Consider the following 25,447-nt stretch of genomic DNA (forward strand, 5'->3'; position numbering starts at 1 on the left):
GAGAGCTGCAGGCTGAGTCTGGGGGTGAGGCAGAACTTCTGGGTCTCTCGTTTCCTGGCAAGAGGGAGCAGAGCACAGGCATGAGGGCAGGGGTTTTGACTTCAGACAGACTTGGTTCCACATCCTGGCTCTGCTGTTTATTATGTCTTGACTCTGGGCAATTGACCTACTCTCTCTGAACCTCTGTTTTCTCATCTGTAGAATGGGTGCAGTAAAGCAGGCAGCACAGTGCTCCGTGGTGGCCGGGTGCGGGGGCCGGGGGATTACTGTACACCATCTTCTGCCATCCCAGCCTGGCCTCGGCCTCCTGAGCGCCGCCCCCCCAACCCTTCCACCCTTCACCAGCACAGGCTGGGCCCACCTGTGCCCCGACCATCCCCAGCCGCCCCTTGGGGCCCTACCTGAGGCTGTGGTAGGCCCGGGCCAGGCGCCCCAGCATCCGGTCGTCCCCCAGCACCAGCACCCGGGCCGTGTGCAGCCGGGAGACCCCAGGCAGCAGCCCCCTATCCCCGCTGGGCCTGCCAGTCCTCTGGTGCAGCCCCGGGGGCCCATCCCAGCTGCCGGGCATCAGGACGTCCGGGGGCCAGACCCGCTTCTTGATGCCCCCTTTGCGCTTCAGCCTGGCTCGCTCCACCTCGGGGCTGCCAGGTGTGGGCGGCTCGTCGGCCCCCCAAGGAAGGTCCCGCTCGATGCCGCTGTCGGTGGACAGCATGGACGCCCGGGCCAACTCCCGGTCTGGCAGGAGGCCCTGCAGATCCAAGGCTTCCAAGTCTGCACTGAGGCGCAGCTGGGATCGCGGGCGCAGGAAGAGAACCAGTTCCTTCCCTGGGACGCGGAGACAAAGGGGACCATCAGGGCGGAGAACGGACGCGAGGCTGGCGGGGCCCCACCCTGGCAAGGTCGGTGGTTCCGTGTTTCCCACACACGGTTAGCTGAACAGAAGCCCCATGAGATGCTCCGTGAAGGAACAGGGGTTCTGTGGCCAACAGAGACTAAGAACCCCACACACTCCTGTCAAAGTAAACATCTTAAAGGCTCTGAGAAGTCCTGTAGCTTAATGCAGTGCCTGCTGACTCTAGAGCCCTCTTCTCCACATTTGCTCATTAGCATCCTCCATTCTCCAGCGGCCCCATAGTTTCCCCCGGGACACAGATAGCAGAGCATCAGCTCCTGGCTTTTCTAATTGACCTTCATTTTATTGCTCCTGAGGAAACTGAGGCCCCCAGGGAACTGACGTCTAGCGTGACCCAGCACGTGAAAGGACACGTGGGCCTTGAATCCGGTTCACCAGTCTGGCACTTCCCACCACAACCTGCCGCTCTATCTTCCCCCCTCCCCTGAGAAGAGCCAGGGGGACTGGGGGACAGACATCAGCGTGGAGGGGAAGTGTGGGCCCCCTCCTGCTCTGGAAACCATAACTTTTTTGTGCCTGCCTCCTTCTTGGGGACGTGTATTGTCTGTCTGCATCATCATGGCATGTGACACTTTCTAGACACATGTGGCCAGTGGCTAATGCACGGAGTGTTCTAACATCGAGCAAATGTATTCTCATTTCAGATGCTGCAAACAACTCAGGGAACAAGGAGCACACACAGACACACACACAGCAGATACACAGGCAGACACAAAGACACAACAGAGACGCACAAAGATACACACAGGCACACACAGAGACACAGACGTAGACATACACACAGATACACAATAAATATACATAGAGATAGACACACACACAGTGCACACACAGACGCAAACATGTAGACACAGACACACAAAGACACCTGCACACACACCAAAAGACATACACACAAACACACACAGAAGCACAGAGAGACACACACACGCACACACATGCACACACGCAGACACCACTATTTCCAGCCCGCTCCCCCCAGAGGGGTCAAAGGCACTGCACTTACAGAGCTGTTCCTCATTGGTCCACAGGTGGAAGGTGATATGGGGGCTGGGCAGAGGGATGCTTGGAAGCCGGTCCTGGCGGGGCTCACCTGAAGGACAGGCTGTGGAGACCACGGAGGAGAGGACTGTGGGATTCTCCTCTGCCCTCTCCCCACCCCCAGCTCCTGTGTGGGGCCTGTGGGGGTGGGTGGCAGAGACCCTCGCCCTCCTGTATCTGGCCCTGTCGAGTTCCTCTGCCTCTCTTCCACCACCAGCTCATCCAGGGCCTAACACCTGCCCAAGGATGCCTAGCGGCTCACAGTTTCCTACAAACTTCCTAGCTGGGCCTTCAAGACCCTTCACAAGCCAGCTCACTGCATCATTCCCAACCTTTTCTCCCTCCCCCAGCCCCGCTGCAGCCATGCTGCCTTTCCGACTGTTCAGAGACATCCTGGCCACATGCAGACCAGGGGAAAGGCCTCCGTATTTCTCAGGGCCTCCTCCAGGAGCATGCACACAGTAGATGCTCAATTAATGTTTGCTCCTGGTGCTGAAAAGAGTCACGGCCAAGTACGAAGGGCAGCAGGAAGCCTGCATCCAGGGGAGAGAGCAGGGCCAACCAACCCCCGTCTCCTCCTTCCAGAAGCCTTCCTGACACTCCAGCCTGGGAGTCATCCCCTCCGCAGACCTTACTGGCTGCACACTGGGCACACCTAACATGTAGCCTTAGGATTTAACTTCCACATAGCACAGCTCCCTTCTGAACAAGGCTGCAAGCTTCCTTAGGGGAGAGCAACCCACGGTCACTGAACACTTACTACTGTTCTCACCGTGCCCACAGTGCTATCATCTCACCGGGTCCTACCAGCGACCCTGGGGCACAGATAATATTATCTTCACTATAGAGGAGGAGTCAGGGGCACAGAGAGGTTAAGTAACTGGCCTGAGGTCACACAGTAAGTGGCAGAGCCAGAATTTGAGCCCAGGCAGCCCGGCTACAGAGTCCATGCTTTTACCCATGACACGGTGCCCATAACCACTGTCCCATGCTGCCCCCCAGTAGCAGGGGCTCAACGGGGGTGCTGGCTGGCCATTAAGATGCGCAGGGCAAGTCTGGGCAGGAGGCAGGTGCCTGGATGTATCTGGGATGGTGGGGGCAGCCCAGAGTGGTCTTGTCCTGCCCACGCAGATTTACTGCTGAGTTAGCAAGTGGTACCCAAGGAGAGCAAAGCCAGATTTGCCCCAGGGTTTCGCCCAGCTTTGGGAGGGGAGAGGCTTCATGAACAGACATTTCCATGTGGCAATCAGAGGCAGTGTAGAATATTAAAGCAAAATAAGAGGAGGCTGAGAAGGAGGAAGTTTTAAGCAGGTGCCCAACCTGCCTGCCTCACCCTGACTTCTGCAGTCTCCACCCTCCCTGGGCTGCCGAGGTCAAGCCCAGGAAGGGCCGGCACACTGGCCTCTGCCCGTGGTTTCCAGTCCTCAGGCAAGTGCTGTGTACCTATGGGTGCACCGTGTGTTCGGGGCATGCAGGCTGACAAACTCCACGGGTGCTTTGAGCGGCCATGAAACAGGACACAAATCAGAACCGTCCTCCAGTAGCCAGAAAATATATGTTCCAGACACTTCTCTGGGCTCTTTGGAGTTTCTGCAACACACACGGGCTTGCTTCCCATCAGTGTATGGCATTGTCTTATAAAAAGGCAAGCAGAAAGGAAGCGTTGGAATAAAAATCTGTGAGACCAGATGTAAGTGATGTAGACTCAGATGCTCTTTAGGGGATCTGTGGACCATTGGATCCCTTGGTTACTATAGTATGGTGGTTAAGAACTAGACAGTCTGGGTTTGAATCTCAGCTCTGCTACTTACTAACTGGGTGATCTTGGGCAAGATTTATAGCCTCTTTCTAACTCTGTGTTCTCACCTGCAAAATGGGGTTAATGCTTTCTACCTCATAAGTAGTCTACTGTGAGGATTAATTGATTTAATATATGTAAACTGCTGAGAACAGCAACTGGGGTATAGTAGGTGCCCAGTAGGTGTCAGCTGTTATCATGACCCTAATTACCCACCTTCTAATTAGCCCGGGACATTCAAGCTCTTGGGAGCCGCTGCGTGTCCCACCCCGCTTCAGCCACGCGCGCAGACTCTGAGCAGGTACAGCGCTGGTCTCTGGCGCCCCCTGCAGGGTACCCGGACCGCAGCTCGCCGCGCCTGACGCTTACCGCCGCAGCGCCCCCTGGCGGCCGCCGCCGGCCCCAGCAGCGAGCAGTAAATCTCCTCCAGCCTCTCCAGGTGGCCCTCCCGGCTCGGGCTGGGCTCGCTGGCCATCTGCTCCACGGCTGCCACCACGGCGTGGAAATAGTGCTCCAGGGCGCGGCGGGAGCTGGTCTGCCGGGGAGGAGCATCAGAGCTTGAGTTCCGGCTCTGCACCCACCCACCCCTGCTCCAACGCCAAGCCTGCAGGTGCACGGAGAGCCCAGTGGCACCTCCCCTCTGCCCGGGACTCCGGCAGGAGCTTCCCCATGAAGGCCTTCCCACGTCCAGGGCTCCGCTCCTGCCCTGCCATAGCTGTTGCCCGATGCCGCCTGCAGCGGGGGGTCCCCTCGGCCCCTCACACCGTGGTGTGGGGGGACAGCTGGTGCCCGGCAATGTTGGGAACCCCGGGGGGCAGGGATGGCCTCTGGCGCCCACCCTCCTTGGGATGTCACTAAGTATCTGGATCACTGTTCTGCCATCACTCGGATGTAAACTCAGGATGGTAGCGGTTTTGTCTGTTTCATTTACAGCTGCATCCCCAACACCTAGAACGTCTGCTGGCTCATAGTAAGTGCTCGATAAATATTTGTTGAACATTTCCTAAACGTCTGTCGCTCCTATACTGCCTTGACATACCACCTATAAGTCATTATTTTTCTTTAAATCATTGCACTTATTTGGTTCAAAACTATTTCAAAAGCAAATTTTATATTGCTGCTCTAAGTAAAACGGCTAGTGTCACTTGTCATAAACAGAAAATCACTAAGATGAAAATAATGATCACAAAACTCTATTACTACATTGTAGCCAGGTACTATGGCCTGCCAAGGCTTTAGAGCTGGAAGCTTGCTTTTTCTTTAAAAAAAGGCAGATTAGCAAGCATTCAAGAGGTTAAGGGTAAAGCACCAAGCTGAGCCTTTCTCCTTAACGCAAACAGGTTTTGAAGAGCTTCTCACTCTCTGAGTTTCACCATGCTCTCCAGCACCGAAGGCTCCATGGGTACCTCTCGGACACCTTGAGAACTCCCCTGGATCACTGTTCTCTGGCTGTGTCCCCTCACCCCCACTCACCACCAGCTAATCCCAGCTCATGACTGAGGATGCGGGGCCCAAACGAGTGACACGGGCAGGCACAGCAGGGCTTGCTCTGATCTCCTTTTTGTGCTAGGGGTCCGCTGAGCAGGGTCTTAACTTCCTGGGCTGAGGGAGAGTGGGTCATTCTGACTAGCTAGGGCTCCAGTAAATATTTGCTGAATGAACACGAGCAATTAGAGGGACAAGGAATCAGAGTTGGAAGGGGCCACGGGGACCATCTCGTCTTGTTGCTTCATTTTATAAATTGATTATAAGTGAATTAATTAAATAGTTATCAAGTACCCACTAGGTTCCAGGCACTGTTCTAAGTGCTTGAGTACAGCAGTAAACAAAACAGACAAAAATTCCTGTCTGCATGCAGCTTATATTATAGTGGATCTCTTTGTGTGTGTGTGTGTGGGGGGGAAATAATAAACAAGATAAGTGAAATTTATAGTATGATAAATAACAGTAAAGTGATGAAAAGAAAATAAAGCAGGGGAGGAGGATGTGCAATCTGGGGGAGGGGCTGAAGTTTTAGACAGTGTGACCAGAGGAGCCTCACTGAAAGGTGACTTTTGACTAAAAGTTTAAAGGAAGTGAAGGGTCGAGTCATGTGGATAACCTGCCACGGGGCAGCCCCACCTGGACACCGTCTCTAGCATCCAGAACACAGAGCAGAGGGTCCGAGGGCTGGGCTGTCCCAGGCCGCCCTCCCAGTCTCGAGACCTTGTCAGATCCTGTGGACACGAAGGGAGACCAATCTACGCCCCCCACCTCCTAACTGGGCCTCGGACCAGGCCCTCAGCAGACAGGATGTGGGCTGGTGGCTAGAAAAGGCCTACCCACCAGACCGTGGTTGGCTGGGCCACTTCTCCCAGGCCTCACCGGCCCTCGAGCCAGCAGGTATGACTGGGAACGGCACCCCTCAAGCAGAATTCCAGATAAGGAGGCTGGGGTCTCAGGGGGCGGGGAGCCCCAGGCCGGGCTGAGGTCTAGGAGCCCCAGCACCCAAAAGGGGAGAGGGGGTGCCGGGGGACCACTGAGGACCCCTTAACTCCAAGCTTCCGAGGGTCTCTAACTTCAGATCAGTGACGCATTCCCTGGGTCTCTCCTGGCTCTTCTTTGGTCCCTCCCCACCCCCGCCCCAATTCTCTTTTCACAAACATGGAGACTCAGAGCCGTGAGCTCCACATAAAGAGAGGTGGCGGAGGGTGCATAAGATTTTGACTATGTTTAAAAAAATACAGCTTTCACTTTCAACATTTCTTTCTTCTATAGCGAAGTAGTGCACGCATCAGACCCATTAATTTCAGCCCTGAACCCCACCCCATTCTTGACCCAGCACCTCCCAATCCTGCCCCATTCCTGATGCCCTCAAACCCAGCCCAGCCTCACTCCCAAGCCAACCCCTGAACTCCAGCCACATCCAACTCGGGGACGGAGTGAGGCTGGGGATCCTCTAATGTCCGCATCACTGAGAAACAAAAATCAATGCGCTTAAGATGTTTGGGAACTGTTGACCAAAACCACTCACTTGGGCCAGGCTCGATGATCACCGCTTGCCTGAGCTATCTCACAACAGGAGGTCCCGAGAATTCAGGAGGGGCCAAAAGAGGGAGGAGATGACCAACCTCCCAGAATCCTTCGCAGTGGAATCCACCTTGGCTGAGAGATACGCCACCAGGAAGGACCCTGAGTCAGACTATGGACCAAGCAAGATGATTGGCCAGAGACAACCCGGAAACTAACCCCATCACCACAAAACCCGAGACTGCGAGCCACGTGGCAGAGCAGTTCCCCTGGGTTCCCTTACCCTGCTGCTCTCCGCCCGGGAGCCCTTTCGCAATAAAGTTTCTCGCTTTGTCAGCACGTGTGTCTCCTCGGACAATTCATTTCCGAGTGCTAGACAAGAGCCCACTCTCAGGCCCTGGAAGCGGTCCCCCTTCCTGCAACACTTACATGTTTGCCATTGTTGCGTGAAAATGGCGCCTTGACCATGGGCTGTTTGGTGAGGCAGAAACAATCTCCAGAGACGCAGGTGGCCACACAGGGGCTGCCGGGTCAGCTGGCAAACTCTGGTCAGGAAGGCGACTACCCTCCCCCCTTCCCGAGAGCCACGGCCAAGTGCAGGGAGAGGGGACAGTAGCCCACGTTAGGACAGACACATGAGACACATTAGGGGCCATAGGTGCCTGTGCTAAAACCAGCCTGGGGCTTAGGTACGAGTCCGGCGGGGAGGGGCATTCCTCCATCACGCGTCTGTGTGCTGTGAGCCCCCAAAGGGGCTGTTATGGAAGGAGGGATGTCCCGGATGGCGGCATGGGGGAAGGGAGTCAAGAACCCTCAGTGGATCCAAGCAGGTGGACAACCACAAAGGAATGGTGGGGATGGTCCTTTTAGAGAAAAGGAATGACAGAAAACGACCAACATGGTTTAAGAAGGAACCCAGGGCTTCCCTGGTGGCGCAGTGGTTGAGAGTCCGCCTGCCGATGCAGGGGACACAGGTTCGTGTCCCGGGCCGGGAGGATCCCACATGCCGCGGAGCGGCTGGGCCCGTGAGCCATGGCCGCTGAGCCTGCGCGTCCGGAGCCTGTGCTCCGCAACGGGAGAGGCCACAACAGTGAGAGGCCCGCGTACCGCAAAAAAAAAAAAGAAAAAAGAAGGAACCCAGCCGCACATAAAAGACACCCATCAAAGGAAGGATCCAAGACCTAGGGCTCAGGGTGTGGAGAATTCCAGATGGAAACGAGAAGGAAGAGCAACGGCTCCAGTGCATTTTGATGAGCAAAGCAGGTCCTGAGACTCGGGCTGGAGAAAGGACAGACACCCACTTCCTGGGGCAGGACGGGCAGGGGATCGTGGACCCCTCAAGGGCACGCCCCGTTCTGGAGCCGACCCCTCCTACGGCACCACAGCCCTGAGAGACCCTCCGACCCCCCTTCCCGAAGGGCAGGCACCTTTCCGCCTACTGTGCAGACTCCGACTGGCATCCTCCCCCACCCAAGAAATCCAGCGCCTGGGGCCACGGCGGCCAGAGAATCTGCAACCTGCTGCAGTCTTGGCTGTGGACAGGGGTGAGGCTGAGCCAGAGAGAAAAGCTAGGAAATAATAGGTGGGCAAGTGTTGGAAACTAAATGCCCGCAACAGGAGCCGGGGATAAAGAAATAACAGCACGTTCACGAGAAAGAATTCTCTGCACCAGTGGAAGCACGTGTTTTCCAAGGAAAATATTTCCATACGGCATAGTTCCAGTGGCAAGGAGAAATAGGTATTATATTTATGTACATAGAGAGGCAGTATATAAACCGTATACAGAGTCTGATAGCTCAGTTGTTAAAAAGGAGTGGGGCTGCGGATGGGGCTGGAAGGCGACTGAACACAGGCTTGGAGTCAGATAGACCTGGGTTCAAATCCAGGCACAGCCACTTCCTATCTGTGTCACCACAGGTAGGTTATCGGCTTCTCTGCGCCTTTGTTTTGGTAAGTACATCCATTTCACAATGTTGTGGTGAGAGTTTTTTAAGGTGATACCTGTAAAGTGTTGAACACGGTGCCTGGAACACAGCAGACGTTCCATAAACAATGGCTCTTGTGATGATCACTGTCGATATTATTCAGGAAACATACCGAATGTTAATTGCTAATGTGTGTGGGTAGAGGGGTGTGAGTGATTTTTATTTTCTTTCTTGGCTCTCCTGCATTGTTTTGCAAATTTTCCTTAGTGAATGTGTCTTTATCTTTGGTTTGGGGAAAAAGGTGATGTGGAAACAGGAGAAGGGGGAAGCCCAGGAGAGTGAGCGCTGGTATGGGGGGGGCAGGGCAGTGACCTTACCTGAAGCTTCCTTTGCAGCACACCTGCCTCGCAGGCCTCCCCCAGCGCCGCCTGCAGGGCGTGGGAGACCACGTGGCGCATGCAGGCTTCTGGTGTCTGCTGCCCCTGGGCCGCCTCAATCTCCAGCAGCAGGGCACTGCACACGGAGGGAGACACCAGCTCAGGATCCACGAAGAGGAACACTCTGAGGGCAAAGGTGGGGGGACCGGGAGCTGATGACGAGGACCATGGGGAGAAGGGCCACCCTCAGAGCCTTGCAGCACCCGCCACCCCCCACCCCCAAGTTATTTACTTCCTCCAAAAACAGGAGCCTCAAATTCAAAATTCTATTGGGGGACAACACTAGGGAGTGGTGGGGATTGCGGCAAAGAAGAGCAGGCATGGCCCTTCCAGGGGGGCAGCTGGTCCCTCTGGGTCCCTCTCATGTCTAGGTAAGTTCCAGCTGAAATGCCCCTCCCTCCCTCAGCGTCGTGGCCCGTTGACCCCGTAGCCCTCTAGGAGGGACCCTAAATCCTTCCTGCCGAAAGGAGCTCTGAACCCTAAGTGAGCCCCTTCTTCTCTCATCCCCCTCATCACAGCAGAAAACCAACCTCACCCACCCTCTCTTCCGTACTCAACTGTCATTTCAACCTCTCCAATGCCAAGTCGTCTGGATCCCTTCCCCTCCCTGCACCCTCCACGAACACAGAGCCCCAGGCTACACCTTTCAGTACCAGGCGAGCAGAGGTACCTGCAGGGCAGGAGGCTACGCACCCCCTGCTTCCTCCCCGACTCCATCAGCCTCTCTCCCCAGCACGAGCAGTGGACGTGTCCTCGGTCTTACACACACACACAGATGAAAGACCCCAGATCTCATGGTGTGACTGTGGCCTGAATTACTGATATTCTAGAGGTGCCTCTGGCTGCTTGATGCAACACCATGGCCAAGGGCAGAATGGAGGTGGAACCATGGATCTGCAGAATGGCCCGGTGCTCGTGTCCACGTTCTGCATGTGAGCGGGTGAGCTCTGAATCCAGCCCAAGAAGAAAGTCCTAACTGCTTTCAGGGATCTCCAGGGAAGGACACGCCCTCTCCACCCTGAGGACGGCCCGCTGCTGGACAAACGCCATGGATGGGAGGGGATGCTCCCCACGCAGACTCCTCACTTGTCCTGCGGGCAGCACCCTCGCTGGGGCCACTCACCTCTCCCGGTAGGGGTACAGCTCACTCGTCAGGTTCTGCTCGGCAATGACCAGCCTCTGGTACAGCGTCCCTGCGGGGCAGACCACTTCAGCCAACCAGCATCTGAGGCTCTGACCCCCATTCCCTACTTTCCCAGAAGGTGCTGGGGCTTTTGAGCTCCCTGGAATCCTGGAGAGGAAGGCAAGACCTTGGGCATAGCTGGAGTGGCTCTTACCTGGGACGGCCGTCTCCGTTTTCAGCCTTATGGCGCAGTCCAGGGCGATGGTGCAGTAGGGGGCAGGCAGGGTCAGCAACTTCGTGCAAAAGGCATAGGTTCTCCGGTGGAGCTCCTCTGTGATGCCCGTGGCCTGGGTGAGACGGAGGAATCAGGGTGCCCGGAGCCCAGGTCTCGCAGGGTCCTGGGTGGTGCGGGGTGATGGGGGGGCGGGGAGAGCAGCCAGACCTGGGCTCACACTTCCCTCCCAAATCTACACCTTCAGCCTCTTCTCCCAGCATCTCTAAGGCATCTCCCCTCCTACACCATGTTCAGGCTTCTCAAGATGGAAACTCATCCCCACCCTGTTTTGCCAGCACATCAACTCCCCTCGCAGCCCTTCTGCTCTGTCGGGGTTGCGAATTTACCGCCACTACCTCCCCAATTTCATCTCTTCGTGTATCAGGGCGAGGGCAGGGCTATGGGGAGAAGCCAGTTAGGGGCAGGTGCTCCTCGAGCTCCTCTAGGCTCGCTCACCAGGCAGAGACTGGTTGTCTCCTGAGTGTCCAGCCCCGTCACCCGTGGGTCACCCCGACCCCCTTCACCCTCAGTCCCCGCTCACCTTAGTGAGCACATACATTAGAGTGTGCAGCAAGGGAATGATGACATGCCGGGCGTCCTCACTTTCTGCCTGGAAAACAGGAGATCACAGGACATGGATGGGGCGCACAGGTGCGGGGGGTCGCAGGGGTCTCGCCACATCCTAGCGGGAGATGTGGTGGAAGGCAGTGTCCCAGCAGGCCGAGGGGAGTGGAAAAGGGCCACAGCCTGCCCTGGTAGAAAAGTGGGGGTGGGGGGCACAGGTGCGGGAACCCAGGTGTGAGGGCATGTGGGAGGGGTGCAGGGAACTCCCTGAGGGAGGGGCGGCACTGACTCAGGAAAGGAGCTGGTAGCAAAGCGACAGGTGAGGCGCCAGCTTGGAGGCTCCCCTGAGTGCAGCGTTTCCCAAACGTAGAGCACTGGGTGGTGTGGAGGGTAATTACGAGGATAATTTTGAAAATTTTCAGTAGTTAGGCATTTACGTTTACAGGTACTTTCCATTTCTGTCCAGTGATACGGGTTTTCCATTTACGGTCGTGTCGTAGAGATCCTTTTTGAAAGACGTTAACTCGGGTCAAAGAGTGGGAGTCAACGTAAAGATAAAATTGCTTATAGCAAAGTACTGGAGAGGGAGAAATACGGTAGAAATCAAACGACCAGAGTGTGTGAGACACGGGGTGGATGGGCCCAAGTCCCCAGCGGGAACGGCCTCTCTTCCTCTCGTCCCTGTCTGCCCCCTGCCCGAAGCCCGAGGACTCACCTTCTCCAGTTCTCTGAGCAGTATGCGGACCAGTGCCGGACTCTTACCAGGATCCCGCTCGACCTTCTTGTGCAGGGACCATCTCCACATGCCTGGGTCAGGAGAAAGGGGTGTCCAGCCCAGCCAGGGGGGAGGGGGGCCTCTGAAAGGAGACCCCTCTGAGCAGGACTCTGAGCCCTGGAGTCCCAGGTCTGACCCCCGCCCCCACTGCCAGGTGCTGGGCTCCGCGCCAATGCGGGGGGATGTTTCTCTGATCTGCAGCCCCCATGAGCGGTGAATTCCCAGGGCAGAAAGGAGGGAGGCGGGACGCTAGCGGGGACAGGTCTGTGCACGTGTCTTCTGGAGCAGCGATGTTTACAGCTCAGCACCCCAAGCCACGTTCCTGGGAGTCATGCGGGCCTGGAGTGCCAGGGGACTTTTATTTGCAAGGCAAGTTGGAGAAGGCGGTTAAGAAAGAGGGCGGCAGACCCCCGATGGGCTGTGCCACAGTCCCTGGAGGGTGAGCCAGGGTGCAGAGAAGACCTTCTGGGTCCTTCAGGCTCCAAGGATTTCCAGGAGGACGGGGGCTTGGCTGGAAGCCCCTCATTGTGTGAGCTCCAGGCTGGGGCGCTTTCTTCGCGAGAACACGTGGGCGGAGTTGGCTGGGCTGGGGTGGGGGAAGCAGAGAGAGCGGACGGTGCCTGCCGGCTCTTACCTTGGTTGCTCGGCAGGGCAGGGGCCTGGGCACTGAGCTCTCGGAGCACAGCGCGCACGCTCCGCTGGAGGTCCAGGTCCACATCTGGGCAGCAGGGTGGGGAAGCTTTGAGGCCAGGAGCCCCTGGCCTTACCCTCGCTCCCACCTCCACTCTCCCTGAGAATGTCCTTAGCGTCTTCTCTGAGCCTCAAGAGGTGCCCGGAAGTAATCAACTTAGAGCTGGCAGCCTGCATCCCGGCCAGGACTGCAATACAGCCTTTCAATCGGCATTTCTCTGTTCTTTGTAAAATCCACATTCCCCAGAGTGCGGTACGTATATTGCCAGTGACATGTGAGACAATTTTAGATGGTACACAGATGATTCTAAAATTTGAGTAATTATGCACTTATTTTATTTTATTTTTTTTTGCGGTACACGGGCCTCTCACTGTTGTGGCCTCTCCCATTGCGGAGCGCAGGCTCCGGACGCGCAGGCTCAGCGGCCATGGCTCACGGGCGCAGCCGCTCCGCGGCATGTGGGATCTTCCCGGACCGGGGCACGAACCTGTGTCCCCTGCATCGGCAGGCAGACTCTCAACCACTGCGCCACCAGGGAAGCCCTGCACTTATTTTAATGTATAGAAAAATATATATAACTAGTTCCTCAACTAGTATGAAGCTAAAATTTAAAGTCAATTTAAAGAAACATATCAGATAGATACCAGGAGGTGACAAGAACTCTCTCGGGGTCCTCGGAGCCCTGTTCTCCACTAGGCCCTCAGCGTAGCCCCTGTCCTGTCTTTGGTCTCCAAGCCCAGTTTTAGCAAGGATCCTGCTGTCAGTCGATAGAAGTCCCTCTCCCTGATATCTGACCAAGCTCTCTATTCCCCACCTTTGATGTGTAAGTTCTTGACCTGTGTCCGGCAAGAACCCTGCTAGGTCACTTTAGTAAGAATCTCCCGCCCCTGAGGTCCCCTCTTAGGAATTTTCCATCTACTGACCCCTCCCTCTGTTTGTTGGCTGTAAATCCCCAGCTGTCTTTGCCTTATTCAGAGCACAGGCCCATCTCTCTCCTCCATTGCAATAATCTTGAATAAAGTCTTCTTTAGGGTTTAACAAGTGTCAAAATAATTATTTTCTTTAACAGCAGGGCATTGACACTGCAGAGCTGTGGAGGTGGGTACGCGAATCAGTAACTGACACTTGGAGAGCACGAATGCACCTCACTGATCTCCCGCTACAATGAGTGTAAGGAACCAAGGAGCTCTGTGCTGTTGGGCTGTGAAATCCATTGCCTCCTGCCGAGGCCACACTTCCCAGCCAATATGGGCAGCAGCAGGAATTCTAAAGCCAGCTCGGGAAGCTTTGTAGGCGGCTGACCCTGCGGCTCAGGGATTGCCCAACCCAAGACCCATCCGTCAGTCTAGCACATTTCCACCCAACCCTTCCTCCCTTCCTCCTTCTCTCAGAATTGGATTTTCATCACCGTCTGGGCGCTCGCTCTCCCAGCTCTCACCAGCTCCCTCCGTCTCCATTTTCTGTCCCACAGGTGTTTCCCCACATGAAGCCTTGCATGTCTAATCTTGTCTCGCTATCTGCTTCTTAGAGGATCTGGACCAACACAGGAAGTACGGGAGACACTCCCTGTACCATCAATTCCCCTTTATGATCAGCTCCAACCAAGAGGCTGTTTTTACAGGCGAGGGTGCAGTCTCCTGTTGTCAGACAGTACAAACCACACGCCTCAGAGGTTCCCCTTTTGCCTTGGCGGTCAGGAAACTTACAGCCAAACTGGGGCCCCGTCTCAAAAATCAGCTCATCTCAAGTGACAGAGACCTCTCTCCTTTGCTCCTTTTCGGGTGCGTTTGCTTCATGTTCTACTAAACATATATCTTAATTGCCTCAGATTCCTTTGGAAATAGGTAGGGTAGAGAGGACAAATCTAAAAAACCAGCAGGTTGCAGCCCAGGAGTTAGAATTTCTTTAGGTCAAGGCACCTCATGCCCTGGTGCTCATGGACTGGCCCTTCCATAGCTCTGGCGTGGGCCCTTGTACGTCTGCTGGGGCCACCCAGCATCTCTGAAACCCTCATTTTCCTCCTGCCTCTCACTTGTTCCCCTGCCCAGACCAGGTCCAGGTCTGAATCTGAGTCTCCTTCAGGCTCAGAGCGGGCAGGAAGTGGGCAGGTGTTACAGCGCACGTTTGCCCACCGGCCACCCTGTTGGGCAGTGCAGCGTCTCCCAAAACTAGCAAGGAAATGATTTAGCCTGGCAAGAAGTCTTGTCCCAAGCCATCCTTCCATCTACCGAGCTCCACCTGGCATGAAAATAAATGAGTTAACGCAGGGTGGGTTATTAAAAAATAATGCTATGTCCTATTTCTTCTTTCCTTCTTTCTTCCTTCTCCCCTCCCTTCTTCTGCCCACCTTCCCGCCATGGACTACACAAAAGACTTAAAACTGTGATATCTGTGATTTCCTCCCTGCCCCCTCATTAGAAGGGCAGCCAAACCTTTGTCTTCCGAGCCCTAGGTTCTCCTGCTTTGCAGAGGGAGTTAAGTTTTTATGTTTCAGAGAAAAAATGGAGAAGTTAGACTCTGCCAGTAGCCCCGGGAGACAACCCCCAATAAACTTTATTTTCAAAAGTCTGGGCAGCTGGAACAAACTCTCAGGCTTTGGTCCACATCTGGCTTGCAGACGTGTCTTGTTTGGGCTTGTAGAGTGTCTTGGAAAAAATTTTAAAAATGAACTAGCTGCCAACATTCACAAATCAGAGGAGATTTTGCATCAAAGTTCGGATTTCTGGCATCTCCTGAAAGTCTGTCGACACTGGGCGTGCGTTCTTCTTACATATGACAGTGACAGGGGCTGGGGAGCAGCTGCCGCTTGAGACAGGGCACAGCTCCCCTAGGGCTTCAGAGTGGTCACTCTCCTTGTTTCCCTCACTTACATCCTCTCCCCAGCCCCTTGACTTTGAGACCCCTGGCTGTCTGATTGAGACGATCAAGCTGGATTGTCTCCAAGGGATGGGGGTGAAGGCTGCTGCTTTTAGTTAAAGAGGGGAGTGGCGATTCAAGGGTGGAAGGTTGGATTCCCAAGACTGTGAGGGTACGAGGGTTATGGGGACCCAGGAAGGAGGAAGACCAGGGTTGGCTGGGACATAGCTGAACAGTGGTGGCAAAGATCTTAGATGAGGGCAGCTAAGCACTAAACTCTGTGTGCTTGAGTGCCACTGCTGTGGTCTCCTGGGCCACCTTTGCCAGAGCACAAGAATGTCCCCAAAGGAGCCCCCTGTCTCCTTACGGACCATGCAAGCTGTTCTGGGGGCTGTAGCCATAGTGGACTGAAGACCACTGACACTTCCCATCATGCAGACTTTGTAACCCCTGGCCTTCTCACAGGATCCCAAGGAGAGGAGGGGGGTACCGCAAGTGAATGACATTGGAATTTGTACGGACCTTGGAAAACAAGGGCTTGAAGCTGGATTTGATTTGATTAAGCCAAAGAAATAATATTTCTCGTGCCTCAAGTATCTCAGGGTCGTTTATACATGATATGCAATGTCTAACCGCATTCTTGGTCCAGAACACCCACTAAATAAATAACATTCATTATCCACCCCTCCATCCAGGAATAGGATATAACTATCAGGTATCCAGATTACTATTAATACCTAACATCTAAATAGCACTTGAGGGCTTCTCCGGTGGCACAGTGGTTAAGAATCTGCCTGCCAACGCAGGGGACACAGGTTCGAGCCCTGGTCCGGGAAGATCCCACATGCCGCAAAGCAGCTAAGCCTGTGCGCCACAACTACTGAAGCCCCCATGCCTAGAGCCCGTGCTGTGCAACAAGAGAAGCCACCGCAATGAGAAGCCCACGCACCGCAACGAAGAGTAGTAGACCCTGCTTGCCACAACTAGAGAAAGCCCACGTGCAGCAACAAAGACTCAACGCAGTCAAAAATAAATACATTAAAAAAAATAATAAAATAAATAGCACTTGAATGGTACACGTGTAGAGAGTCTTACGTAGGCGTAGCAAGACAACGGTACGTGTTCATCAAACCAAGTTCCTTTTTGTCGCAGGTAGATGAGAAGACTACATTTCCCAGACTCCCTTGCTGTTTCACAGGAGCCATGTGACTGAGTTCTGGCCAATGGCACGTGGTGGAGGTGGTATGTGCCACCTGCAGGCGTGGCCATAAAACCCTCCACCCTATCCTCCATGAGCTTGGAATATATATGTGGAAGATGATGGTGCCCTGAGAGGAAAGAAGCCTCTGTCCCTGAAAGACTGTAGCCCAGATTGGGTGGTGACAAGAGTAAGAAGCATTTGTTGTGTTGATCTACTGACACTGGGGTCATCTGTTACGGCAGCCACTGTTCTCTGACTCAGGGACACACAAACTGTGTGTGTTGTCTCACTGGATTCTGAGCAGAGCCCTGTGAGTTTGCCAGAACAATTACTGTTCTCCCTGTTTTGTGGAATCCAGATTGAAAGTCACCCCATATCGCCTCTCCAACCACAGAAGGTCAGACCCAGAGGGACCTCGGAGGCTGGCTCTCTCTCTTCCCATTTCACGGAGGGGGAAATGAGGCTCAGAGGGGAGAGGCGATTTTCGCAAGGTCACAGAGCTTTTTGCTGGAGCAGAGCTTTCTGCTTGCCAAAATGCACTTCCTCTAAAGCTGTCATCTTACTTGTGACCATTCACCTCTTTACTGGGGAAAGGGAAGAGGGGACACCCAGGTGAGACTGTGAGCGCGTGTCTACCTATGTGTGCCTGGGGCTTGAATGCAGAAAAAAACGCCCCTGATAAAGTTGCCTGGAAAAGGGTTCCCCGCTCTCCAACCAGGGTAGATGTTATTACAGCTAAAGAGACAATAGGGAGGAAGGAAGGGAGAACAAAGGCTGACAGGGTCCTGCTGTGGCAGGACACCCATAGTTCAGGGTTTGCTCCTCTACTTCCGGCCACTCAAAGCTGACCCAGGACTTGGCAATGTCAGCTGTCCATTGTCCTGCAATCCTAGACAGTCAAATCTCTCCCCAACCTCCTCTTAGATGTTTGCTTTTCCCCTACTTCCCACCCTTGGCTCATATTAGAATCACCTGGAAAGATTAAAAAAAATACCAATGCAGAGCCCACCCCAAACCAAATAAATCAGATATCTGAGGGTGGGGCCCAATCATCAACTTTTAAAAATATCTCCCCAGGAGAATCTAAGGTACAGGATTACAGAACTAATCTAATTCAGTGAGAATTAGATAAGTTTGGAGATATGAGTAACTGATCTGTTAGAGAAGCCCTGAAGTGACAAGATGCTCAGTTCACAGAGGACAAATGTCCCTGAATTAAGTCACAGGGTCAGGATGGCCCCTCCCTGGCGATACTCCTGGCTCTTACGGTGGTGGGAGGAGATTTAAAAGAATACAATTAGGGGCTTCCCTGGTGGCATAGTGGTTGAGAATCCACCTGCCAACACAGGGGACACAGGTTCGATCCCTAGTCCGGGAAGATCCCACATGCCGCGGAGCAACTAAGCCCGTGCGCCACAACTACTGAGCCTGTGCTCTAGAGCCCATGAGCCACAACTACTGAAGCCTGCGCACCTAGAGTCCGTGCTCCGCAACAAGAGAAGCCACCGCAATGAGAAGCCCATGCACTGCAACGAAGAGTAGCCCCCACTCACCGCAACTAGAGAAAGCCCAAGCGCAGCAACGAAGACCCAACGCAGCCAAAAATAAATAAATAAACTTATTTAAAAGAATACAATTGGAGAAAGTTTATTATTATTACTATTATTTTGTTGTTGTCCATTAGCTTGTTTGCAAAAGATATAACCTTTGTTTAGAAATGTAACCCTTATAGACACCAGTGTTCTGACACTCTTTGGGTCCAGCCATGACAGGAATAAAATCTCCTAAGATTTTTTTCAAGCAGACCAGTCTTTGTCTTCTTGAAGTTGTCCCATACCCTCTTGTGATGGTTAATTTTACAAGTCAACTTGACTGGGCAACAGGGCACCCAGATATTTGGTCAGATGTTATTTTGATTGCGTCTGTGGTGTTTTAGATGAGTTTAATATTTAAATCGATAGATCGAGTAAAGCAGATTGCCCTTGCTAATGTGGGTGGGCCCCATCCAATCAGTGGTGGCCTGAATAGAGCAAAAGGCTGACCCTCCCCCAAGGAAGAGGGAATTCCTCCTGCCTGACTGCCTTCCAGCTGGAACACTGGTTTTCCCCTGCCTTTGGACTTGAACTGAAACACTGGCTTTTCCTGAGTCTCGAGCCCGCTGGCTTCTGGAATGGAATTTACACCATTGGCTGTCCTGACTGCAGGTCTTGGTACTTGTCAGCCTCCATAATCATGTAAGCCAACTCCTCATAATAAATCTCCTTCTGTATATGTATATACATCCTACTGGTTCTGTTCCTCTGGAGAACCCCGACAAACATGCCCAGAGAGGACCCTGGCATCAGTATGGGGAAAGCTGGTGGAATAATCAAACTTAAAATTCCCTCAGCCTGCTCCAGCCGCTGCACAGAACCACCCAGACGAGAGGGTTACAGGGGACATAAAATTACTACCAAAGAGATGAATTCATAATTCCTAAGGGATGTTTCCCTCAAACTAGGATGTTGTGGAGAACTGTCCTTTTCCACTCTCTGGGTATCAGCCGTCAGAATCAGAACCCCCTCCCTGGAATGGAAATGGAAACACACCAATGAACTCTTTCTGGTCCCTTCCCTTTAAAATCACAATAAAATCCCTAACCCAGGGGTCCCACTACCTCACGCCGGGTGAGCCATAAAACAATTGAGAAGAATATGGTTTGTTTGTGTGTGTTCCAATTCAGCCTTGGACTACCGCAGGCAGCTTAGCTCTGAACCGGTGAATGTCATGTGGTACATGTTGTGTTTACTAGTTTCCATTTTGGAGGATGACCTTTTCCTGACCTTGACCTTTGAGCTGGGCTCCATTTTCCTGGAGCCCATGGGGCCCCAACACGCTGACCACCTGGACCTTACCGACTGCCCTTCCTACCAGGGGCGAGGACTTGTCTGAGAATCCCCTGGTGAACAGACAGCACTGTCTGAGCATCTCAGCTGCTCGTTGAAATCACGTGCTCAGCACCCAGTTGCACCATTGGCTGGAGTGAGTGACACGCTCACGTGCTCCTCTTTCCTCCATCCCGTGCCTGACTCCCACCATCCCCCCACGTGGTACAAAGGCTCAGATGTTTCTAAAAAGGTTTACAATCTTGCCCCTGTTTGCAGGAGTGGCAAAATAACAATACCTTTGGTGACCTTGAAACATTGCTCTTTGCAGCCCTCCAAATAAACGTCTTACTTTTCGGGCGCCCCTCTTCTTGACTCTAGGATGAGAGGTCTCTAAGGGCTGTAGGAAGGTGGGAAAAGTTAAAAACAACTATAATTTGGAAAGCCAGCCAGGACAACTGCAGTCCCTGGTCCTGATGGAAAAACTCCCTTTCGGAGTTGTTTTCGGGCCAGTATCCTAATTTGGGGATGCTTCTCTCACCCACTGGATTTTGGGTCAGGGGGTCATTTGGATGTTGGTGGTCTTTCTTGCTCTGTAGCCTTCCCTGCTCACTATAATCCTGGTGGCACTGTGACCCAGCTGCCCTGCTTTGACCTGGCCTTGGAGTGGCATGGGACCAAGCTGGCCAATGGACTCTCTGTCCCTCTGGGTGACCTTTGTGTGGGTGACAGCCCGGAGTGGAGAGAGCCTCCCTCTTCCTGTCCTGGTGGCAGATCCACCCTGTTCCCTGCCCTTTCTGGATGCTTCCGCTGTTCCTTCAATGCTCAGCCACTTTTCTTCTTTGAATATTAAATGAACCATATGGGTTTCTATTGCTTGTATCCAAAGAACCTTTATCGGTATACCTCCCTTCCTAAAACACGATACCCACGTGTCTTAATTGTTGTAATTAAAGTGAGTGCAAAGTAAGTTGGTTTTGAAATGTTCAGTAGGAGATTTTCACAGTGCTGTCCCCACCCTTATCCTCCCAGCCCAAACCCCAGCTGGTTAAAGGTGACCAGGAACCTTGTGACACCAAGATTCACTGGTTGAAGCTTCTTCTGATTGGGTGGGGCTCTCTGAGGGTGAGTGGGGTGTGGAAAGGATGCTGTCTTAGGAATGATAACAAGCTAGTGGCTGTGCCTGCCTCGGGGTGTCCCCTACTCTTCCCTGGGACAGGGATCTTCAACGGCATGGGAGTCTATGCCTGGTGGCCGGAGGAGTGGTTTCTGACTTGCCAGGAACATTAGTTGATACACATCTTGGGGGAAGGGTCATCTCTGCTTGTTGTCCCAGGACGGTGTAGGGAGAAAAGTCTAGGTTTTGGAAGCAGCCAGACGTGGGTTCCAATCCTGGATCTGCCACTCACTAGCTCTGTAGCTTTGAGCAAATTACCTAACCTCTCTGAGCCTGTTTCCCTTTTAGTAAGATGAGGACAATTGTACTGATATCCCTACCTCGCAGAATCCTTCTGATGTTCTGCATGAGGCAACCCGTAGAGAAGTCATTCACAGCACAGATGCTGGAGCTAGATTGCTGGGTTCAAATCCCGATTTGACCATATAATATCTATGTGATCTTGGGACAATACCTGTCTTCTACTCACTTTCCCATATTCTTTTTTTTTTTTTTTTTTTTTTTTTTTTTGCGGTACGCGGGCCTCTCACTGTTGTGGCCTCTCCCATTGCGGAGCACAGGCTCCGGACGCGCAGGCTCAGCGGCCATGGCTCACGGGCCCAGCCGCTCTGCGGCACGTGGGATCTTCCCGGACCGGGGCACGAACCCGCGTCCCCTGCATCAGCAGGCGGACTCTCAACCACTGCGCCACCAGGGAAGCCCCTCCCGTCTTCTGTAAAATGGAAGTAATAATAATATCTATCTTATGGGGTCTTTATGAAGACTAAACGAATTAACATTTGTCAGGTGCTTTTCCCACTACTTGTTATATAGTAAGTGCCATAGAGATTTCTGTTAAATAAATGCAAGTCTTTGGCAATATATGTTGCTATTATTGTCATTACTCCCAATGTCCAGCTCAGTGATCTGCCGGCAGCTGGGGCTTGTACAAGCGTGTAGATGTCCATCTCTCAAGATGGTCTCGCATTTGGGGAGCTGAGTGCGGGTCTCTCAGCCCCGCTGGGTAGAGGTGGTCCTGCCAGCCCTGGGGGCAACCTCATCTGCCAGATGGGCCTTCCCCACTCTGCAAACAGGCACACCAGACCCCTCTCTCCCGGACCATACTGACCTGAGCTCTCCATGGGGGCCTGGGGTAAGTGTGAGGAGGGTGTGACTGTCTCAGGCAGCAGAATGGAAAGTAAGGTGCTTGTTTTCCTGCAAAGAGCTGGTTCTGCAAAAGAAGAGACAGTTAGTGGTGGGTGGGATGTGTACAAAGTATATTTGTGGAATGGAGAGGCTCCCGGGGGAACGAGGCTTCTCTCAAACTGGAGGGGAGGGAGTCTAGATTTATTTAAGAAGTGCTACTATGGTGCTTGCTATGTGCCAGACACTCTTCTAAACACTTAAAAACTATCAACTCTTTAATATTAACCTTATGAGGTAGGCACTATTTTCTCCCCATTCCACAGATGGGGAAATTGAAACACAGAGACAAATAACGATTCAAGGTCAAATAGCTAGTAAGTAAAGGAATGAGCACTTGAACTCAGACCATCTGGCTCTAGAGCTCATGCCCTCAATCATGACCACAGGCTGCCCCACTGTGACCCCAGAGGGAGGGCCACCCAAGTCTGCTTCCCAGGGCAACACACTCCACAACTGAAAAGCAGAGGAACTCTGAAAGAATCCAAGAGCTTGTTCTTTGAAGAAAAAAAAGACACACACATACACACACACACCTGGGAAAGCTAATTGAGAAAGAGAAAACAAAGAGACAATATTAGGAATGATAAACATCCCATATGACATTTATCTGTATAAAGAAAGTCTGAACCCTCTGTATCATACACAATTTTCTAGGAAAATAAAAATGACTCAAAAGGCTCTAGAAGGGTTAGAAAAACTGCTTATATTAGTAACCAGTGAGGAAACAGAGAAAGCCATCAAGTAACTGGCTCTAAAAAAGTGGTATCTGGCTCAGATGGTTCCTTTGATAAGCTCTCTCAAACCTACAGAGTGAAGCAAGTTTTTATGTTACTTAGCACAGAGTTTACTGTCCCAAAGAATAGAGAAAAAAGAAAAGATTCTCTGAAAAAGCCAGCCTACCCTTGGTACCAAAAATCAAATGAGGATAGTTTAAAAAAATACAGCAAGCACTTAACATCCACTGGGATAGCTACTAAAAAAAGAAATACAACAGAAGGGACTTCCCTGGTGGCGAATTGATTAAGAATCTGCCTGCTAGGGACTTCCCTGGTGGTGCAGTGGCTAAGAATCCGCCTGCCAATGCAGGGCACATGGGTTCGAGCCCTGGTCCGTGAAGATCCCACATGCTGCAGAGCAACTAAGCCCGTGTGTCACAACTACTGAAGCCTGCACGCCTAGAGCCTGGCTCCACAACGAGAAGCCACGGCAATGAGAAGCCCGCGCACCGCAACGAAGAGTAGCCCCCGCTTGCCGCAACTAGAGAAAGCCCACGTGCAGCAACGAAGATCCAACGCAGCCATAAATAAATAAATAAATAAATAAATAATTTATTACCAAAAAAAAAGAAAAGAAAGAAAATAGATCAGTGGTTGTAAGGGTTTGGGATAGGGAGAGGGGGTGACTACAGAGGGGCAACAGGGAACTTTTGGGGTGATGGATTTGCTCTGTATCCTGCGGTAAAATCGATATATGTGTTAAAACTCATTGAACTGCATAGCAGTGATAGTCAATTTTACTGTATGTAAATATAAAAAGGTATTAAAAAAAGAAAGAAACCCACATCTGAATCTGTAACTGGGATCACGTGCTTGGGTGCTTAGCTGGCTTTGACCAAATTCTAGAATTTACCAAGAAAAAGGCATGTTTGTTCAATGGTGCTCTCACATCTTTAAAAAACCAGATCATTTACACACAAGGCACAGCTACCTCTTGAGAAACATCCGAGGAACTGGAGTGGAAAATAATTGACATATTTTAATATATACCCTTTTTTTTTACCATTTTAATTTTTTTAAGCTTGTGCATGTTTTATATACTCTAAATGCAAATAAGCCTCTATATCTAATTACCAATTTATAGGAAATACGGAGATTACCAGGATGCAAAATCCAGCGTTTGAGAAACTCTACAGGACAAACATTCTGTTTTCTTTAACAAATAAATTGCAGGGAAGATGGGGTGAGGGTGAGGAGGGGAGACGTAAAGCCAAAGGAAGTGGGGGGGGCTACAGATTAACAGGGTTTAAGAGACATTATCAACCAAGTGACTCTTATTTCGATCCTAATTCAAACTATTACAAAAAACTACGGAGTTAGGGGCTTTCCTGGTGGCGCAGTGGTTGGGAGTCCGCCTGCCGATGCAGGGGACGCCGGTTCGTGTCCCGGTCCGGGAAGATCCCACATACCGCGGAGCGGCTGGGCCCATGAGCCATGGCCGCTGAGCCTGCGCGTCCGGAGCCTGTGCTCCGCAACGGGAGAGGCCGCGACAGTGAGAGGCCCACGTACCGCAAAAAAAAAAAACTATGACATTTGAGGCAACTGGGAATTTGAACACCACAGAAATTTGGGTGGAGGGAGATAATAGTTTTGTAGTTCTGTTTGAAAAAAAGTAACAGCTGTTGTCTTTTCTTAAATTAAACATTCAATGTTGAGGTAACTGTAGATTCACACGCAGTTGTAAGAAATAACACAGAGAGATCTCACGTGTGATTTACCCAGTTTCCCAGTGTGGTAACACCTTGTGAAACCGCAGTGCAAGTATCATTACCAGGATATTGACATCGATACCTTTTTATTCAGATTTCCCTGGTGTGTATGTGTGTGAGTCCTTTATCTTTTAATGATACACACTAAAAAAAAAAAGTGGTATCACTTACCCATAGGCACTGTTTTTCATTTTTAATACATTTCTACATCTGATGTCTTAATATGAAATAGGTTTGACTTTACTTTTATTATGTGGCAGAGGGCACACAAAAGAGAGAGATGACATGTATGTAAGTTGGGAAGCATAATAAAATAGACACCTGTGAGCTCATCACTCAAGGACACGGCCATTGAATTACACTGTGCGTGTAACTTATAATCTCAGGGAAAAAACAATAAAACTATTAAAATAATTGCTCTTCTCTTCCTCCCTGGGTCTCTGGGACTGCTGTACTGTAAGGCTGACCATGCTGAGCTGTGGGCGTAACTTCTGGAGTCTGAGGAATCCGGCTCAAGTCCCAGCACCCCCATCCCCAGGGGGCCCACTGGGGGCCTCTCTGTGAGATGGACACCCAGAAGAACCAGCTAGAATGTCAGACTATTTCATGATGACATTTTGATCAAGGGCTAGGCATGCAGGTCGGGGAACTAAAAGTCCACTCAAGAGAGGACGGTGTCAGGCATTCATGCTGTTTGTTCTCTCTAAAAATGCACAGTGGCATGTTTTGGTGGGCGAGACTTGACACTGAAATCTAAATGAACTATGAAACTTCAAACATGAAAGTTCGACTGTGAGTGGAAGACCTTGTGGGTGTTCCCAGTCTACACGGAGGAGCTGGAAAATGGCAACACAGTCAGAGCCACCGCCCAAGGCGGACAGGCAGTGGGAACAGGGCAGATCCCCAAATCCAGGGGTGGAGGGAGACAAAGAGAAGCTTCCCAAGTGGGAGCCCAGAAGTTGTGTTCTCAAGTCCCCCTCTATCGGTTATGTGGTTGTGAAGAAGGATGGTAAGAACCTCTGCTCCAACCCCACCGCCCCACCAGGTCCAAGCCACCATCATTTCTTGTGCAAATTACGGCAGGGCCCCCAGTGGGTCTCCCAGCTTCCACTCTTCCCCCTACAGCCTA

At 52.2% G+C, this 25,447-nt stretch overlaps 1 protein-coding gene across 1 annotated transcript in view; it reads right to left on the reverse strand.

The window, feature by feature from the left end:
* The window catches only part of PIK3R6 (phosphoinositide-3-kinase regulatory subunit 6), a 47,027-nt gene that overhangs the window by 12,916 nt on the left and 8,664 nt on the right, over positions 1 to 25,447 (reverse strand). Inside the window, exons 3-13 of the mRNA XM_024748479.1 lie at positions 21,757 to 21,858; positions 12,494 to 12,577; positions 11,800 to 11,891; positions 11,062 to 11,130; positions 10,461 to 10,593; positions 10,247 to 10,316; positions 9,064 to 9,247; positions 4,122 to 4,287; positions 1,920 to 2,018; positions 402 to 825; positions 2 to 54 (exon numbers count right to left, since the gene is read on the reverse strand). Of these exons, the coding sequence (XP_024604247.1) occupies positions 2 to 54; positions 402 to 825; positions 1,920 to 2,018; positions 4,122 to 4,287; positions 9,064 to 9,247; positions 10,247 to 10,316; positions 10,461 to 10,593; positions 11,062 to 11,130; positions 11,800 to 11,891; positions 12,494 to 12,577; positions 21,757 to 21,769 (1,387 nt within the window). The 5' untranslated portion in view covers positions 21,770 to 21,858. The remainder of the gene's footprint in view (position 1; positions 55 to 401; positions 826 to 1,919; positions 2,019 to 4,121; positions 4,288 to 9,063; positions 9,248 to 10,246; positions 10,317 to 10,460; positions 10,594 to 11,061; positions 11,131 to 11,799; positions 11,892 to 12,493; positions 12,578 to 21,756; positions 21,859 to 25,447) is intronic.

Source organism: Neophocaena asiaeorientalis, unplaced genomic scaffold, assembly GCF_003031525.2.
Source record: "Neophocaena asiaeorientalis asiaeorientalis breed wild unplaced genomic scaffold, Neophocaena_asiaeorientalis_V1.1 scaffold543, whole genome shotgun sequence".
Taxonomy (NCBI): Eukaryota; Metazoa; Chordata; class Mammalia; order Artiodactyla; family Phocoenidae; genus Neophocaena; species Neophocaena asiaeorientalis.